General features: G+C 40.1%; 3 protein-coding genes and 1 long non-coding RNA gene across 17 annotated transcripts in view; 1 reads left to right on the top strand and 3 right to left on the bottom strand.

Annotated features, from left to right (window-relative positions):
- Window positions 1-75: 75 nt before the first annotated feature.
- cldn10l2 (claudin 10-like 2) lies at window positions 76-3,245 on the bottom strand. The gene is made up of 5 exons (XM_086051546.1): window positions 2,893-3,245; window positions 2,557-2,718; window positions 2,398-2,485; window positions 1,399-1,506; window positions 76-1,319 (listed from the first exon to the last, which is right to left on the bottom strand). The coding sequence occupies exons 1-5, from the start codon at window positions 3,122-3,124 to the stop codon at window positions 1,124-1,126; spliced, it is 786 nt and encodes a 261-aa protein (XP_085907672.1). The 5' UTR covers window positions 3,125-3,245; the 3' UTR covers window positions 76-1,123.
- Window positions 3,246-3,543: 298 nt separating this feature from the next.
- Window positions 3,544-18,925, bottom strand: part of LOC147136421 (claudin-10-like) — a 108,791-nt gene continuing 93,409 nt past the window's right edge. For 11 of the 12 annotated variants that reach the window (XM_086051531.1, XM_086051535.1, XM_086051539.1 and 8 more), the window contains 5 exons: window positions 8,977-9,217; window positions 5,779-5,940; window positions 4,772-4,853; window positions 4,584-4,685; window positions 3,544-4,419 (listed from right to left, as the gene is read on the bottom strand). In XM_086051531.1, the coding sequence (XP_085907657.1) occupies window positions 4,269-4,419; window positions 4,584-4,685; window positions 4,772-4,853; window positions 5,779-5,940; window positions 8,977-9,217 (738 nt within the window). In that variant the 3' untranslated portion in view covers window positions 3,544-4,268. The remainder of the gene's footprint in view (window positions 4,420-4,583; window positions 4,686-4,771; window positions 4,854-5,778; window positions 5,941-8,976; window positions 9,218-18,925) is intronic. The other variant, XM_086051538.1, reaches the window with a different exon arrangement.
- LOC147136424 (uncharacterized) lies at window positions 9,814-17,630 on the bottom strand. The gene is made up of 3 exons (XR_015089552.1): window positions 17,392-17,630; window positions 17,205-17,288; window positions 9,814-17,114 (listed from the first exon to the last, which is right to left on the bottom strand). It is a non-coding gene; the product is annotated as an uncharacterized LOC147136424 (long non-coding RNA).
- The window catches only part of LOC147136423 (ATP-binding cassette sub-family C member 4-like), a 44,915-nt gene continuing 36,057 nt past the window's right edge, over window positions 10,068-18,925 (top strand). The window contains exons 1-15 of one of the 3 annotated variants that reach the window (XM_086051526.1): window positions 10,068-10,295; window positions 10,937-11,047; window positions 12,130-12,250; window positions 12,323-12,547; window positions 12,622-12,711; window positions 13,829-13,860; window positions 13,943-14,068; window positions 14,139-14,388; window positions 15,200-15,307; window positions 16,385-16,474; window positions 16,534-16,725; window positions 16,831-16,925; window positions 16,989-17,075; window positions 17,156-17,252; window positions 17,425-17,640. In XM_086051526.1, the coding sequence (XP_085907652.1) occupies window positions 10,222-10,295; window positions 10,937-11,047; window positions 12,130-12,250; window positions 12,323-12,547; window positions 12,622-12,711; window positions 13,829-13,860; window positions 13,943-14,068; window positions 14,139-14,388; window positions 15,200-15,307; window positions 16,385-16,474; window positions 16,534-16,725; window positions 16,831-16,925; window positions 16,989-17,075; window positions 17,156-17,252; window positions 17,425-17,640 (1,914 nt within the window). In that variant the 5' untranslated portion in view covers window positions 10,068-10,221. Of the gene's footprint in view, window positions 10,296-10,365; window positions 10,483-10,936; window positions 11,048-12,129; window positions 12,251-12,322; window positions 12,548-12,621; window positions 12,712-13,696; window positions 13,861-13,942; window positions 14,069-14,138; window positions 14,389-15,199; window positions 15,308-16,384; window positions 16,475-16,533; window positions 16,726-16,830; window positions 16,926-16,988; window positions 17,076-17,155; window positions 17,253-17,424; window positions 17,641-18,925 lie in introns of those variants that run through there. The other 2 variants (XM_086051524.1, XM_086051525.1) reach the window with 2 other exon arrangements.

The following is an 18,925-nucleotide window of genomic DNA, read 5'->3' as shown; positions in this document are numbered from 1 at the left end:
ATCCACGTGGTTTGCACTGGGGGAAAAATAAAATAAAAACATGAATTAAACAAGTAAAAATATGTACACAGGTCATTAAGGTACAAATATTTATTTAAGTAAAGATCTTGTTGCCAATTTTTAAATATTCTTTTTAATCACTTTCATGTTGTCAAGTGAAGGGTAAACAAGACTGATTTTTTTTTTACAGTGTTAGATCATTTCACCTACAGCATAAAATAATAACAGACACATATGGATACAGTACATAATGTATAAGGACTAAAGACTCTTGCAATATATGGGAATTTTGAGATTAATTCGTTAATATTTCTAAATGCAAAAGAGTATGATGGCCACTTTGAAAAGTTGGAGAATCATGAGAATAAAGTTGTAATTATCACAAAAAAAAAATGTTAATATAATTTTGCAAAGGAGAAAAGCTGTATTCTATAAAGAGTCATAGCTCTCTGAAAATCAAGTTGTTAAACTCTGTGTACATTTAAAGTACAAAATTTAAAAAAAAGTCATGGAAAACATTGCATTGTTTTTGGTTTGACAGGAAAAAAAGGTGTACGTTTCCCCAAATTAATAATTTAAAATTGTGAGTTACAATTTCATGAGGAAAGTCATTGTAATTTATGAGAGAAGTTGTACATTTATGAGGGGAGAAAAATCATAATATACAATACAAGACTTAGGTCTGGAGTTTAAGACAGAAAAAAAAGCCTGATTGAAGTTCACAAGGTTGTAATTAGGAGATTACACACATTTTTGTGTATATTGTATTACTGTATTGTATTTTTGACCCCATAAAGGTGTTATACTAAATTCTATTTTTAAATCCTGAAAATATTATATTTTTAAAAAGGTTTGGGAGAATGAAATCATATTGTTGCCATAAAATATGTAATTTATTGAAAAAAATTTAACATATGATCTCACATTTCAGGTAAATTGTAGACTGAATGACCTACAATGTTGCATTCATCTTTGTGTGGGAATTTTAAAAAAATTATGATTTCTTTGTAGACATCTTTTTCTCTTGAATTACAACTTTCCTCCACATAATATGACTTGTTGTCTTTCAATGTGGCCCTATTCCTCCTTCATTGCGTATGAAGGAGGAAACCATTTACAGACGTTACACAAATGCATCCCTTTCAGGAAAGCGCTCTGGTGTTGTCGCAGAGAGTTTGGATATTTTGGAGCTATTGGACCTTCCCGAGCCGTAGTAAGCTCCATAGAGCCTGTTGGGTCTGTAGTAGCCGGTGTACATGCTTCTTCCTCGCGAGCGAGGGTCCATGTACGTCCCCCCTCCGTAGGCATAGATCACTCGGCTGAGCAGAGAACAAGCATTCATCAAAAGATATGACCTTCTTGATTACAGATAAAGAAAGTGATTTCATTTTGGCATACCTTTTGGGGATGAGTACTCTGAACACTGTGGCTGCATAAAAGAGAGCTCCCAAAAGGATGAAAAAACTTCCAACCAGTCCGAGAAATATGGGAGGGCCTAAATCGTACCTAGAGTTACGAAAAAGACACAAATAACAATGAAAGGCAAGTACCTCGTTATTAATTTAATTAGAATTTAATTGTTGATTACACAAAAGTGTAATTAGTTGTTTTTCATTGAATAGCAACAATATATTTGCACTATAAAAATGCATTAGTACCATTGCATTGCAGGGAAAAGTATGAATCTCCCAATTTTGGAAGTTTAAATGAAACTCATTTTTTTTCTTTTTTTGGATAAAGCCAACTCACAATATCTGGAGTTACATAACTTTCATTGGACAGAAATATGGGAGGGGCTAAATTGATCCAATGAAAGCATGTAACTGTCAGAAATATGTAAATGCTTAGTGGCGATACATGCTTTCGTTCACAACCACATTATGAGTAAGTAACATTTACAATCCAGAAACATGCAGTACGTCCACATTTTGATTGAGGAAAAATTGGAAATCCTTGGTTGAACCTTAATTTCAAATAAAATAGTCAATGTCTATTCAAGACTAACTTAAACTATACACCTCCTGCGAACCAAAAAATCCGCCTCCTTCTGTGTTCTGTCATTTTATTGCACGAGGAGCGTGCAGTCGCTTGGCAACTTGAAGTAAAAAGGACTATTTCACTTTACGTAAGACGAATATTTGCATAATAGTGACCAATTAAAATCTTCATTTGACCTGGTTATTGTGATTCTTTGCTGCTCCTGAACCTCAGTGCGCAGCATTGGCACATCAGGTGGGTGCGATGTTTGTTTCGCATGTTCCATAAAATGGTTTGGTCGAATAGCTCAATAATTCTTGGCGCCAAGTGTTGCACATCTGTGCTACTCAACATTGACCACACGTTTTTGATCGGACATTTATAACAGCTACGCCTAAAAAAGGTCATACAAAACTGTACCGTAAGAGTCCAGGTGCTAAACTGGGAGCAAAGGTATTCCTGGCAACCCTGTTGATGTATAAGCAGTAGGCAGCGATATCAGACACTCCTGCGAACAGAGCAGCACGTGTGATCAAAACAGTGGTAGGAACACAAGTGAAGTGCGCTGGTTTTACTCACCACCCGTAAAGTGAAAGACCGCGCCGGCGAAAAGCATCTTGTCCTTGCTCTGCTCGTCTCCGCCGAGGTAGGTGCACTCCATGCCCAGGAAGCACAAGATGGCGGCGAAGAAGCCCAGAGTCAGGCCGCACATCAGCAAGCCTCGCACCCCCTGGACAAACGCTTCAAGGTACAGTCGGCACAAACGGTTCGACAAAAAAAAAAAAAAAAACAGCGAAGTTTGTTTCTTGAAATTTTGTGTTCACCCAACTCTTGTACCCCACTTCTCGCCCCAGGTCAAGTGGGATAGGCTTCAGCTCATTAGCATAATAGTAACAGTTATGATCACAGTCTTACGCGTGACACTCCAGAGCACAGGGAAGTCTCTGCAGTTGGTGACGGCCGTGGAGTCGGTGAAGCAGTCCTTCCACAGGTTGGACCAGTACCAGGCCACCTTGATGATGAACGAGCCGCCCTGGCCTCCGAGCTGGGTGATCCTCCAGAAGTCCATGGCCATGGTGCACAGCACAAAGAGCCAGCCCAGTGTGGAAATCAGGAAGCCGCTCACTTGGATCAGACGTTTACGCATCTCCAAAAGAAAAAGTCCACACAGTTAAGTTGAAGAGCTTTTTTTGGTTTAGTGTGATTAGTGAAGTGTGTGTCAGTGTGGACAGTAGGTGGAGCATGCGGTGTGTTTGTGCGGTGTGTCATCTGTGTTGATGAGGGTTTCTTACCGGAGTGGCGGCTGTTTACAGTAAAAATACTGGAGTGTGCCATCACACTTCTACATGCTATAACTATCCATCCATCAATCCATTTTCCATAACGTTTGTTGTCATTGGAAATTGAAGACAATCCCAGCTGACCTTTGGTGTAAATCAGTTAAATATATATATATATATATATATATATATATATATATATATATATATATATATATATATATATATATATATATATATATATACACACTTACATATACACATACATATACACATACACGCGCACGCACAGAATACCAGAACCAAAGTTCACCATGCTAACAGAAAGACATAGAGAGGAAACAAGCACAACACAATATGCTCTACATTCTATTGGTTTCACATTTATTCACAACAAACCATCACCGAAGTGTTTTTTTTTTATATATATACATATCAAAATGCTGTGGTACAAAACAACAACACACATTGCAGGCAGTTTAAAACAAAATATAAAAATTGAAATAAATAGAAATTAAAATTCCTTCAGAATGAGTGTGAATAAATTCATTTAAAGACATTATTTAATGCACCACGTCAGAGCAAATATCAGCTAGTGTGTGAATTTGCCCCCTAGTGGCTGTGAGTGGTAGCGCGAATAACATCATTTTTTATTCTACGGCTTCTGACTTGGCAAGAGAATTAAATCATTGTTTTAGTATTGTATGGTGTTTACTTTTTTATGTTCTTAATTTTAGTATTATGTGTCTTTATTTTTTTTATGTCTGATTTTACTCCATATAGTCCTCTTTGTATGAAGCAATGGTTGTTTTTAAAGTGCTCTATAAATAAAGTTGGGTTGAGTTGCGTCCAAAAAACATTACTGTGATTGCTTCACTCGTTCAACATTTATATGGTTATAGAAGCTGTCCATGTTGTTTGACAGAAATATTTCCCACACTGTGCGGTTATCTTTTCCTCCACACTATCTTACACGACTCACCACACGGTGGCTCTTAATATTCACATCATTTAGACATATACATTCTTATCAAAGTTGGGAGCCCTGGAGGAGCTGCTGTATTCAGGAGGCGGCCTCTGGCTCACAGACTGTCCTCTTCCTCTCTGGTAGGAGGAGATATGCGAATGTGAGGCAGCGCCTTTGTAGACATAATTTGTTTGACTGTGGGTGGACAAACACACACAACCCTCATTAACCATCAGAATCCAACTTCGATATCCCGCACAGGAAACAATACATATTTGTATTGGATGCCATTAGATTGTGCAGGTGTACCTAATGAAATGTCCTCATCTAACTTGTGCATAGACGACTAGACGACTGACCTTTTCTTACAGTCTGCCACAGAGAAGCACAGCACACCTCCACCAAGAATACAAAGGACAGAACCTGCCCAGCCAATGAAGAGTGCTGCTCCCAGCTCGTATCTAAAATGGAGGAAAGGGCAGCTTTTTAAACCATACAAATGTGACTCATCGGAAATCATTTCAAAACGTGAAAAAATATTTCTTACTTCTGTGCCACAAACATTGGGTTGAAAAAATCGGATGTTATGCGATGCGCATAGAGGGAACATGCTGAAAGTGAGCACAGACCTGAGGAAGAACAACACATACTGTAAAAAGTCATAGACCGGTTGTTTGTGGCTAGTTAGCGACATAGAGAATTTGGCTTCGATTAGAGCTGTGGTTCTTAACACCTTTACACCAAGTACCATCCAATGACCAACATTAAAACACTGTATTCCAAAAAAGTAAATTTAATGTTAATGGAAGCCATTGTAACATGGATAGTTTGAACATGTATAAATTGCACATGAATGATTCAACTAATTGTATTGTACGTAAAGGTTAAATGTCAACATATCTATATAGAAAAACAAACAAACAAACAGTTCATGAAGATTACATTTGAATGTATTGTACTTAAAAGTGAACAAATGAACTATATTTAACAAATGTACTGTGCTGTATTAAAAGATTTGAGCCACCGTAACGTTATGCATACTTTCGTGCACCACTAGAGGGAGCCTGCTTAGCACACTGAGAATCACTGTATTCACTGTAATACAGTGGTGACATGTAGGCAGAAATGCTTTCATCGCCCCCCCCCCGAAAAAAACAAAACAAAAAAAAGGATACATTTCAGTCTGGAAATCTTGAGCTATGGTACGTGCTTTAACCCTCCACCCAATTTTTAGGAGGTGGAGAAAACACCCTTTGGTAAATAAAGTAAAAAAATCAGCATAGTCCCGCTTTTATCCCCAAAAAGAAAAAAAGTGAACTTACATGTTTTTTTAATACAAACAAATTAATGAATACAAATTTTAGGTAAACAGAAAAAAATTTGAGTTTGATGTTTGAGTAAATGTGCTCCCCAAAATGGATTTCTTGCTTGTTTTTTGGAGTTAAAAACTAAAAATTTGCAGATGTATGAAAATGCATGGTTGAAAATGAAAAGGCCTCTTGCTGTTACAAAGAGAAAGAGCGTGAAAAAGACGATGACGGTGAACTTTCTTACCGCTGAGGATAAAGTTGACACCCGCAAAGCAGGCGATCCTCGCTTTGGTCTTGTCACTTCCTCCAATTTTGGTACACTTCATTCCCACCAGTGCGAAAACGGTACCAAAAAAGCCCAGACACACTGCTGCAATCATCAGCCCCCTGCAGGCCTGGATGTAACCTGTGCAAACACAAACAATCAGCCAGAGATCAACAACCTTTTGACCTTTTGGCAAACGTGCACATAAAGCAGGCAGTAAAATTAGTCACGAGATGAGATTTAGAGGCAAATATTAGCTCAGAACTAGCGAGCCATGGTCGAAACCGCCTACGGCTCAGACTCAATCTCCTTGATAGGCTTTAAGAATCAGTCAACCGGGGCTAAACATTGACACATTTAACGGTAAATGAGTCGATTCGCATGGAAATTATCTTCAATTTGAGGTTTGAAAAGGGAGAAAATGTGAAAAGAACAGAACGAAAAAACTTCCGGGGGGCAAAAGCGCGGCTGACCGTCCAACGCCAGCATGGAGGGAAAATCTTTGCAGTTGGACACCCCGGTGGAATCGGTGACGCATGTCTTCCACAGGTTGGACCAGTAGGTCGCCGTGGTGATGACCGTCCCGTCCAGCGAGGACACCTTCCAGTAGTCTGTCGGCAGGGTGGATGATACGAGGACCCATCCCGAGGTGGCGAGCGCAAAGGCCAGGATCTCCTGATACATGCTGCTCCGAATGACTCTGCGGCGACTACGTCGGCGGCCCCGAAGATTGATTAATGGTTCCCAGGCGGTTGAAAAAGTAGCCAGGATGTGCAACGCTAAGTTGGTTAATATGTTATGGACTGTTGGATTCTGCCGCGAGGAGTTTGAACTTCAACATGAGGGCCGACGATTTGTCATGCGGTCGCCAACGTTTCACACTTAAGGATGATGGGGCCCCTGATGTAGTTTAATACAATACAATATAATTTTATTTATATAGCGCATTTCACAACAGTTACAGCTGTAAATGAATGAAAACTAATAATAATATTAGCAATGATTCGGGGTGTTCCGATCAGGGCGTTATACTGTCGAGTCCGATACCAATCATCCACGAGTGAGGTCGGCACACTTTTCAATTTTAGAGATGCTCAATAATGGTGAATAATTAATAATTATTTGGAGTGATTGAGGAATCAGACTAAAAAAAATTATATCCAAATTTCCATCACTTTATTACACAATAAAAAAGGATATTATTTCAAATGGACATATATTAGAATTCAGTTGGTTTGATCGGTCTATCGCGATCGTTGGCCAATTGATCAGAGCGCAACCAGTAATATTAAATAAAAATGTAATGAAAATGAAGCAATGAAAACCTTTTCCTTTAAAAAAAAAAAAGATGGATTTAACAACAGCACCGATTTGCCGATCCAATTTAAAAACACTGTTCAATTTAGAACCCAAATTCGAATTAGCTTCAGATGAGAGTCAGTGGGATGAGATGTACAAAGGCCACTGGGACCAAAAGGCAAAACTTGTGTTTTCTTTCCGTTGATCTTCAAGAGGTTTAGTGCCATCCAGGCCATGATTTCCTCCAGACAGGAAAAAAAGTGGCCTTAAAGTGACAGTGTCCTTTTTGCAAACAGCACGACATACAGTAAAGTAGATCTGACCCTCATATTGCATATTTGCCTTTTTCTCTTACTTGCTCCCGACTCATGGTGTCTTTTGGACTACGGCAACTCACCATTCATCATTGCAGCAATGATTGCCTCTCTCCTTTCTCAAGCTAATTTGGTGCTCGACACGGGGCGCATCTGCGCAAATGCATCCCCTACGCACAGTGTGTTCTGCATTTCGGGAGGGGAAACCCTGCCCAAGATTTGAACCCAGAAACTCCTTCACTGTAAGGGGGGCATGTATACCACTACAGCACCATGCTGACCTCATATTATTATTTTTTTAGAGCTGATATTATTGAAACCTGAATATCTTTTATGGTATATAATACAGTAACATTTGGTAGGATTTGTCAAGCCCAAACCCAAAAATAGAGCGCAAGGCCACAGTGAATGTGTCATCAGCTTCCCGTCACTGATGCTTAAATACTTGAGAGTCCTCACAACAGTGCTGTAATGATTCATTGACAGCATGCCCTCTAACTCTTGGCAAGCTATATTGCAAAGATTTGCATTCTATAGCAGTTAAGTACATCCATTCAATTGAAGACCAGTGAGATAAAAATCACACTTATGTTTTAGGTAACAAAATACAATCCGACAAGATCTCATTAAAGTTTAGTACAAAATCATGAAAAAAAAAAAAACATAGGCACTATGTTAAAATTAATAACATGTATTTTAATTGTGTGAAGACCTCCTCTACGGTATATCCACTGTGTAGCATAACATTATGTTTAAATTCAATTCATGATCAAACAAAGAACTTTTGCATCTCGATTACATACTGTACAAAATGGTAAATTCTGTTTTTATTCTCCGATTATAAATTCAGAGATGACCTCTCTCTGCACAACGCAAATTGAAAAGTAATTATCTGCAAACTGTTAAGTGGGATTGAGACTAGTGGATATTTAAAAAGGCAGAAAAGACAAAATATCAGAAAAAAAGCAAGATTAACAGTAACTCAGATGTACGAGTTAGAAAGTGCATTATAAGTAAAAGAAAGAAAAACATGCAGACAAAATTTGAGTAAAATAACAGATTACTTACTGTATTTACATATTGGATTCTTATTGATAATGACATTGTCATGACTCACACTCCACATGATATGCCTCGTCATCTACGCACACAATGATAAGATACATTACAGCGGTATTACATATTTAGCCTATTCAAAGATAATAATGCTCACTTTTGATTGATGCTGTCAGAGGTATTCAATTAACAAGGTTGAGTTTTGTGCTGACAATTTGCAGTCGGGTAGAACTGCATAATATTGAGATCTGTTTTTCTCATGTAGCTAAATAAGGTCTCAGATTAGCCAACCTTGTAACAGCTGAATGTATGGCAGTGATGATTTTTTTTCTGTTCCTGAGCTGTCACCCACCAGGGACATTTCCTAAAGTTGCATCACGTGCACTGGAAAACTGATGTTTCACCATGAAATGAGACAAATGTGCCATGCAGTCTGGGACGGCGGTGCAGTGCGAACCTCTATTATTGTATAAATAGTTTGAAAGCGGTAGCACAATGAGCCACTCACCGTCCAGGTTCAAGATAGTATGGTGCGGCCTACAGTGGAGAGCTCCGATGGCGTTCCCGGCACAGTTGTTCCACAGGCCCTGCAGCACCCATGTGGCCGTGATGACCGAGGATGCCCGGCTGGTGGCCTTCCATTCATTGGACACCGTGGCGCCAATGGTGGCCCCCAGTCCACCGAGGCCGCTGATGAAAGCCAGGATCTGCAAGCCGGTCATTTGCTGCCTTTCACAATTGAATGTGATCTTTTTTAGAGGAAGAAACACGCAAATCGCCCCGGACAGGTAAATTACACTTTGGACATGTGTTTTCACTGAGATGATTTACAGACAGGACATCTCTCATGGTCAAGGATGGACACAAGGGCCTCAAAGTCAAACAGTAATCAAAGTCTGAGATGGGAGTTAGTTATTATTTTTCAGCAATGCCTTTGAGTGCCCGAGTTTTGGTCTAGAAGTAATACCATGCATCATATTAACACAAAGAACGATCAGTTGCGTTTCGGTGGACGCAAAGTCCACTTTCGAGTTCGTCATTCATTTCGGGGCAAGAGGATGACTCATGACTTCAACTTTAGGGGACTGCAACACAACCATTATTGCTTTATATATATATATATATATATATATATATATATATATATATATATATATATATATATATATATATATATGTATATATATATATGTATATATATATATATATATATATATATATATATATATATATATATATATATATATATATATATATATATATATATATATATATATATATATATTAGACAGACACACGACACACACACTATATAGGCTATGGGTTCTTATGTCTGGGTCCCGAATGTCCCGCCAGATGGCGCACAACTTCACCTCGCGTTGTTTCACTTGTGTTTTTCTGCTTGACACGTTTTATGTAATCGAGGCCTAATTAAACACAAATACCTGACGCTTACACTATTGTTTGTATAGGTAGATTTTATTTTGTTTGCTTGTTTTATCTGATTTGTTAGCATGTGACTGATGGACACTTCTGCCAACCAACCACAACAGGCGGTGGGCTTGCTTGCGTCACATATGCACGCCCCTTGCACGCGCTCGGCTGCCACGCCGGTGTGCCGGTTTCTACCAGAATCAAAGTGTCCTACTCTTCAATGTTGTCAGATCAGATGTAATGTTGACACAAACTCGACCTGTTGTTTCTTGAACTAGCCTGGCGGCAGAGAAAGTACCCGTGTTACTTGCCCAGTGACATGGAAGCTCTGCGTCAAGACGTGAAGGATAATCCGTCTTCAAAGGCTAATATTTTCTCCAAGCTTTTCTTCTGGTAAGAAAACAGCGACAGCCGTCATTGACAGTATTGACACACACCTGCTTGTGTTGGCAGGTCGAGGACTAGTCATCCTAAAATATCACACATAGTTCGCAGCGCTCATGAAAACGAAAAAAAAAAACCCAACAACTTCAATTTGAGGTTTGGAAAGGGAGACGATGTGAACTAACAGAATGCAAAGGTTCGCAAAACTTTGAGAGGGCAAAAGTTCAGCTATGAATGTGGTTATTTTTTGTTTGCTTCAAACCCTTTGTTGTTGAAGAGTGGATCTTTTATATTTGAGAATTGCAATCAATATATTGTGACGTAAATTGGTTGAAAAAAAAAAAAACCAGACGTATGCATATTTTGTCCATATTTAAAATGGCATTTAAAAAAAAAAGTCATACATCTGCTTAGGAAGTGGGCTGTCCTATGTGGCCCCTCAATAGCGCTAATGAAAAATTGTGGCCCCCTCCATCGCTAAAGTTGCCCATCCCTGATGCAGGGTATTCTATCCCCTGTTGTAGATTGCAGTGGTGTAGAACTGCACACCGTAACATTTTGGTTATCTTGTCAAACTGCTACGAAAATAAAGTTTGAATATTACTACTGTTATTATTATTATTGGCACTGACTTGTTTTGTACTGCGTAGTTGGTTGAATCCCTTGTTCAGGACTGGCTACAAGAGGAGGCTGGAAGAAGATGATATGTACAAGGTTCTTCCTGAGGATGCATCTGACAGACTTGGGGAGGAGTTACAGTGGTAAGAATATCTAACTGTAATTTATTTGTTTATTTTTCATTTGTTTTTGTGCTTTTTGATATGTTGTTGGTTATTTCTTTGTTGTTTTGTTAATATTTTTGTTTTTCAATTTGCTGATTAGTTATTATTTTGTTGTACTTTGCACTTTACAGTCACCGTACGGGAAGTTTCCTTACATATCCCAACACAAATCAATTGACGTAATATTTCTCTATAATATTAACACAATTTAAAATAGTGGCAGCTGCTGCCAATATGATACCTTGCAAAAAAACTAAAGCCACAATAATAACCATCTTATTAAAACCCCTCATTGCGTCACTCAAAACTGTGTTAAGCAATAACACACAGTCACTACAACCACCCCCACCCATTCAGGAAAGGTGATATTGTGTTTGAGGATGTGCTTGACATTCGGCTCACCTATATATAGAAAGTATCACTGGAGCTGCGACACAAAACAGTCTGTTCTCTCACACTCTTCTCACACTTTGAATGACTTTCTTTAGTGCGCACAGGATCTTACACCCAAAATCATTGTGCCAAGTCTTGTCTTGCCCACGCAGTCGCATATGACATTTAGTGTCGTGCTCTCTGGTCAAGAGCCTTGGCTGTCAGGGGGGGTTCCAATGAAGGAACAGCATGGTGCTGTCAACAGCTCTGAGAGCTGCGGACCCTCGCTCGTGCACACACCAGTGCAGCCGTGTGTAATCAGTGGCCTTATAGCATGTGAAAACATGATTCAGTAATTAAGCACCAACCACTGAGTTTGGCTATGGTGGGAATCACAGAGTGCGGATGCAAAATTGATATTTAATATAATGCATCAATGCTGTATCATGAAAGGAAATGATACGCACGGATACAACTGTGCATCTGAAATGGAAGTTAGCCAACAGGTCAAAGGAATTGCTCAAATGATTTATCTTGAATATATCACGTTCCTGCCTTCAGCTTGGGTTCAGTTCCCACTCTGTAAAAGGTGTGAATGTGAGAGTGAATGGCTGCCAGTCTTGAAAGCAGATTTAAGCACTGTTTGTGTTTGCCACTGCCAACGATCACGCGGTTCATGCTTTTCCAAGGTACTGGAACCAAGAAGTTAAGCGCGCGTCAAAAGAACAATGCCAGCCTAAACTCACCAGAGCCCTCATAAAGTGCTACTGGAGATCCTACGCTCTGATTGGCGCATACATCTTCATACAGGTGCAGTCAAAGCGAAGCATCGTACAGACGATGGGTATCAGGTGTTGCAATTTGCCTGCTTTACTCCATCAGGAAGTCATCAAAGTCATTCAGCCGGTGTTACTCGGAAAGCTCATTGGGTACTTTGAGAGTGCTGATGCCACAGGCCCAACTGCGGTCTACAAGGCCTACAGCTACGCGATGGGCATCTGCCTGTCCACCGTCTGGATAGCCATCCTCCACCATCTCTATTTCTACCATGTCCAAAGAGCCGGCATGAAAATCCGCGTGGCTATGTGTCACATGATCTACCGCAAGGTACGGATGGAGGAACGGACATTATTGAGCAACGTTTTGGTTTGTCCGTGTAACACTTTTTTTTTTCTGCAAAGGCTCTCAGTCTTAGCAACGTGGCTCTGACTAAAACGACGACGGGACAAATTGTCAATCTGCTGTCCAATGACGTCAGCAGATTTGATGAGGTAATTATCTCAAAAAGAGCCTATCCACAACATTAGGTAGACCTTACAGGCCATTGTGCTCCAATACGAGAGCTGTACCAAAATGCTTAGTTTTGATTGACTCATAGTAGAAATGTATGGTCGCAGATGACGACACATCCTGGACTGGTCATGAGCTAATTGCAGGATAATTTTGATGGTCTCTTATGTACAGTGATATACACATTTTCTGAGTGAGTGAACTTTGGCCTTCCATTACCTGTAAGCTATAATCGTCAAACTAAAAAAAATAGTCGTGAAATATTTCACCCTGTGTGGTATATCTTTTTAATGTACAAGTTTGACTTCTTATATTGAACTACTGAAAGAGTTTCCCACAATATTCTAATTTATTGCAAATCACCTATATATACTACCGATGTCAAAATATCGTCAATATCGTGATATCGCAATATTAAAATTGCCACAATATATCATAGTCGTCGTGTCACGATATTAATAGCAGCAAATCTGTTTAAAAGCCCAAGTTATTTTACATTTGTGCAGTTCCTGCACCCTCTGGTGGTTAGTTTATTAGTGCAGTTTAATTTGATGCATTTTTTTGGCCACATATAATGGATAGATAGATATTTAAGACACACACTAATCACCAGATAAATTGGAACATCACACATTTGAGTTCCTCCACAAATTGACCCGATTCACAATGTGTGCGTGCATTAGCAAGTAAATGCCTCAATATTAGATGTTCGGTCATTGTAGGTCATCTATTTACGGAAGAGGATTAGGTATTGTGATTTTTTTTTTTTAATATCCCTTTTTTTTTTTTTTTTACAATATCGTGAGCTTCTATAAAGCATGGTGAGCGTTTAATATATCGCCAACCTCCCCACAATATCGTGCTAAGTATGGTACCGCGAGGTTCATATCGTAATAGTATCGTATCGTGACATTTGCATATCATGACATCCCTAGTATATACAATATATTTGTCATTTTTCCCCAGGTAACTTTGTATCTGCATTTTTTGTGGATCACCCCACTGCAAGCCGGAATGGTGATAATAATGTTGATGTATTGGATCGGTCCATCATGCCTTGCGGGAATGGCCGTCTTTTTCATCCTGATACCGGTGCAGACTATGTTTGGAAGACTGTTTTCCAAGCTGAGGTTGGCAATCATCAAATGGACCGTAAAGTAGTGTCAACTGTTGTTTCGCTGCCGTCACTGCCGTGGCTGTCTGTCGTTCTAGAGCTGACACTGCAGTCTTGACCGATGACAGGATACGCACAATGAATGAGGTCATCTCAGGGATCCGTGTTATAAAGATGTGCGGGTGGGAGAAACCCTTTGCTGCGCTAGTGGATGAAGTCCGAAGGTAGCCTGTCTTCATTCAACTCATAAGAATCCCATGCATCTACTGATAACTTTCTTGGTGTTTTGCGCAGAATGGAAATCTGCAAAATAATGAAAAGCTCCTACTTGCGTGGCTTGAACATGGCGTCGTTCTTCGTGGCCAACAAGCTCACCATCTTCCTCACAGTTTGCGTCTACGTGCTGACGGGCAAGCAGCTGTCTTCCAGCACTGTCTTCATGGCTGTTTCCCTCTTTAGTGCCGTCAGACTCACCATCACGCTCTTCTTTCCCTTCGCCATCGAGAAGGTCTCGGAGGCACTCATCAGCATCCAAAGAATTCAAGTAAGAACGCAGATTTCAAGTGAAATAAATGTATTCGACACCATTAGGTACACCTGCACAGTTGAGCTGTGTAAAGCATTTTCCAAATTCAAAAGCACAATTCAATTCAGATCTGGATTAAACTTCATTAACATTGCAGCTTCTGCCCTTGCTTACATCAAGGAGTGGATTCTCCAAATTCAAAAGCAACAATTTTAAATAAGTAAATAAGTACCGACCCCGTCACTATCAGTGTCGATGGAAGTTTATCCTCCTTGCTGGGGGTAATAATAAACATTGTGTTGAAGTCTGACACTGTCAATAAAAGTGAGCGTTGTTGGTTATTGATTGCGTGTGGAGTAGCCAGTGAGTGTTTATTTCTGTTATAACCAGAGGTGGGCATTCTGTCAGACTGATGGACCGGTACGTCAGTCCGTCACTAACAGACACCCGTTGTGCTGACGAATGACAGGACAGGACACCTTATAAAAATGATGGACTGATGAATGACGGAAGTGGGTTGTCTTCTGTCAGTGTAATCGTCACTAACCTCGCCCCTCAGTCCGGACACTGGAGGACGCCTGTTTTTCTGATGTTTTTTGGGGGGAACGACTGACGGACTAACTGACGAACTTGACTGATGGATTGACGGACTGACTATTACAATTCAGTTCATCACAAAAATGACAGATTGATGAATGACGGATGGGTACCCTGGCCAATGACGGATGACGAATGACGGACCAGCAAAATTGAGTAAAATGCCCAACTCTGATCATTACATTACTACTATAACGTTTCTTATGGAATCTGATGGGATGATCCCTGTTAGAATTTTCTCCTCCTGGATGAAGTTGCTCCTCAGCATCTGGGACTCCCGATTGAAGGGAAGAACGACTGTATGCTGAAGATTCAGGATTTGGTGTGCTATTGGGACAAGGTGAGGTCAATTTATTTTATTTGCTCAAATAGTTGAGACAAAGTGTTCCCATGAAATGCTGGAGGCATCGCTCACTCGAATAAATAATTGCTGCTCCGAAAAAAAATGCTGAACTGCACATACCTTTGTATGATGGATACACAGCCGACATGGCACTTGTAAAGCTGACTTTTGGGGTACAATTTAAAGAGAAATTCTTGATGTGTGCAGTGCAGCACATTCAGAAACATCCATTCATTTCATATAGCCCCTGTTCTCATTAAGGCCGCGGGCGATCTGGAGATTATACCGGCTGATTTGGAGCGAGGCCAAGTCCACCCCGGATGGGTCGCCAGCTAATTGCAGCATTCCAAAACAAAAGCTGCTCAATAACACTGACCCATAAAAGAAACAAAAGACAAAGAGAGCTTGCCGCTCTGGAACGGGAGAAAGAAAGTTAGCAAGGATTTGGATAGAAAGACGTATTCCTTGTCTGACAAATAAAAGAGAAAAAAATATGAAATCATTCACTGCCAGACATTTTCAGACTCTGTTTTACCCCAACGTTTGAAAAAAAATGGACATAAAAAATATAAATAAATTCCTGGGATTGAATGGCTGAACTGTGAAAAGACAAGTAAATTCGTCAATGGCAGTGAATGAGTTAATTTAAACATTGACCTTTTAGTGAGTGACAGCAAACACCAAAAAGCTAAAAGAAAAAAAACAAAACAAGATGTACAGATAATAGTCGCCTGGTACTTTCTGTATGCAATGTCTTCAGCGTTGGTGAAGCAGCATATGGTTTATCATCCAAGATTATTTTGCACATCCTAAAAATTGTTTGTAAATGTTTGGTATAAACGTGACAGCAGCTGCCGTGCTAAAGGATCTTGCATATCGATCGTCCCTCTTCATTGCAAGGAATTGACTACAAAGACAATTCTTGGTGTTTCCCCGTGTCATTGACAGTAATATAGAAAATACTACCGCGGCGTTTCTGTTGGGTAAATAAAGTCCCGCTATGAGGAATTATGGTAGGTAAACCTGAAATGTTTTAAATGATTGTTTTCAAATTACTGTATGTTTTCCTCATAGACGCAAGAGGCTCCAACCTTACAGAATGTGTCCTTCACAGTGAGACCTGATCAGCTGCTCGCTGTAATCGGTCCTGTCGGCTCAGGGAAGGTACGGTTGCCATCGTGGGTAACTTTATAAAGTGAGTACCATTTGATGTTTTGTGTCAGTCTTCGCTCCTCAGCGCCATCCTGGGAGAGCTGAGCCAAGAAAGTGGCGTGGTCAAAGTCCGAGGGGATCTGACCTACACTTCCCAGCAGCCCTGGATTTTAGCCGGCACCGTCCGAAGCAACATCCTGTTCGGCAAAGAGCTCAACCGCTTCAAGTATGACCGAGTGCTGAGAGCCTGCGCCCTCAAGAGAGTGAGAATTAGTCCAGTTCCCCGTGAGGGTTCTTGGACCTGCATCCTACAGTAAGTCCAGTTTGGAATGACTCTCTAACAACGGCTGCGTTTGGACTCTGTCCAGGACATGGAGCTGCTGCCAGGTGGCGACTTGGCACCCGTCGGAGACAGAGGGGCCAATTTGAGTGGGGGACAGAAGGCGAGAGTCAGCTTGGCCAGGTGTGCACGACAGAAACACTCACTTTCTTTTGACTTTATCCTCTGACTGAGTGTGCTTTTCAGAGCAGTGTACCAGGATGCAGACATCTACCTGCTGGATGACCCCCTCAGCGCTGTGGACGCTGAAGTCGGCAAGCACATCTTTGAAGAGTAAAAGAACTGCGCCGTGTCATAGCCAAGAGCTGTTTTCTGTGGAAATATTTGAGGAACTCACATACTCTTTCCCACAGGTGTATCTGTGGACTTCTGAGGAACAAGCCACGCGTTCTCATCACTCACCAGCTGCAATATCTGAAGGCCGCACATGAAATTGTAGTCCTAAAGGAGGTGAGTCATCTTTTTAACATATTCAAGTTCCACTGCCTGTATTGAGAAATTTCACAACAAAAAGATTTGGAACCTCCGACTCCAATTTCACGAGACTAATAGACTTCCCAGTTGTAATTTCAAAACTAAAATATCTCACAGGAAATAATGCATGTCTTTTTCATGTTGTCAGGGTCAAATGGTGGCCAAGGGGAGCTACAGAGAGTTGCAGGGTTCTGGACTTGATTTCTCTTCACTCCTCAAGGAGGAGGACATCCAAGATGAAAGACTGAGCACGACCCCCGTCAAGGCCTCCTTTTGCCCCTCGACACTCTCTGACAAGTCCACGTCGTCCATGTCCTCCTTGTCCGCCTCCTGCTACTCGCTGATGGAAGAGACACTCACACTGGTAGGTGCAACTGGAGCGTCAGGTTGCGAATGTCATCGATTTTGATCCACAATTCAAAGATTTATTTTTACAGGCAATCTGATAAGACATGCCACAGGGAGGCATTTCCTTAACAATACTGTGTGTTTATTATTGTGGTTGTTGTTCACTGGACTGCATCACAAAGAGATCCGTTTTTTTTTTTCTTCTTCTAATATCGTGCTCCTCCTGTAGCCATACAGCTCTCAGTATGATGCAATAAAGTTCGACACCACTGTAAACCACGGCCACAATAATAGACATCTTGTCAAACAACAAATGCCTCCAGTAAAATGCTGATCTCCGCTAAGGATGAACAGTTTAGCATTTAGGCAAAGAGTTAGAGAAGCTACAAGTAGAATTATGACAAAAATAAAACTGTAATTTTTAATGAGTGAATGTCAACATTTTCTTCTAGAAAACTGCCACATATTGTATTAATCAGGTAACATAATTTGTCGCATTATATGTTGCAAATGCTCAAAACAAAATATTTTCTGGGACAATTACAACTTGAATCTTGTAAAATTATGTCATTATTCTTTCAAAGTTACTTTTGCTCTTAAAGGAGAAGTCAAAAATTGTTTTTACAATATGTTCTATGCGCCCCTACCAGTCTAAACACGGCATTCTGATTAATATTGCGTTTGTGCTATATGAATTAAGCAGTCATAGCCACCCGTTTTTATCCATCAGGGCGCGGCCGTTTTGCCACCTGCCGTCGACTGAAATGACAAATCACAGTTGCTCAAGGCATGGGTTTGACTTTCTCTTTAAAATTGCAATTACATGGGAAAATCATGTTTTTTAAAAATAATACAACAACTTTATTCTTGTCAAATTAAATTGTCAAAACTATGCATTTTCTTCCTGATTTGACAACTTTATTCTCCTAAACATTGTAAAACTATGCTCTCACATCATTGCAACTGTATTAAGTTCATTTCCCCCAAAACTACAAAGCAAATTTCTCCCCCACTCCTGTAACATTATGAACATTTCTTAGAGTATTATGACTTGACTCATATTATACGACTTTAATTCTCATAGAAATTTGAACTTTAACTTCATTCATGTGCCAAAAACAAACACCTACCGAAATATGACCTCTTTGCAAGAGGTATTTTATACCCACCTGACAGTGTCAATCAATACATCATATTAATCCCTGTGAAGGTAATTTTTTTTATTCAGCCCTTGTATTGGATTTGGAGCTAGATTCTGCAGCTGTATTGAGAAGTATCACAGCTGTTTGCTGTGTTTCGAT

This window comes from Filicampus tigris, chromosome 14 (assembly GCF_054856515.1).
Source record: "Filicampus tigris isolate MCC_2025a chromosome 14, RoL_Ftig_1.0, whole genome shotgun sequence".
Taxonomy (NCBI): Eukaryota; Metazoa; Chordata; class Actinopteri; order Syngnathiformes; family Syngnathidae; genus Filicampus; species Filicampus tigris.
Note: the sequence above shows the minus strand (reverse complement) of the source record. Positions and strands in the feature narration are given on the sequence as shown.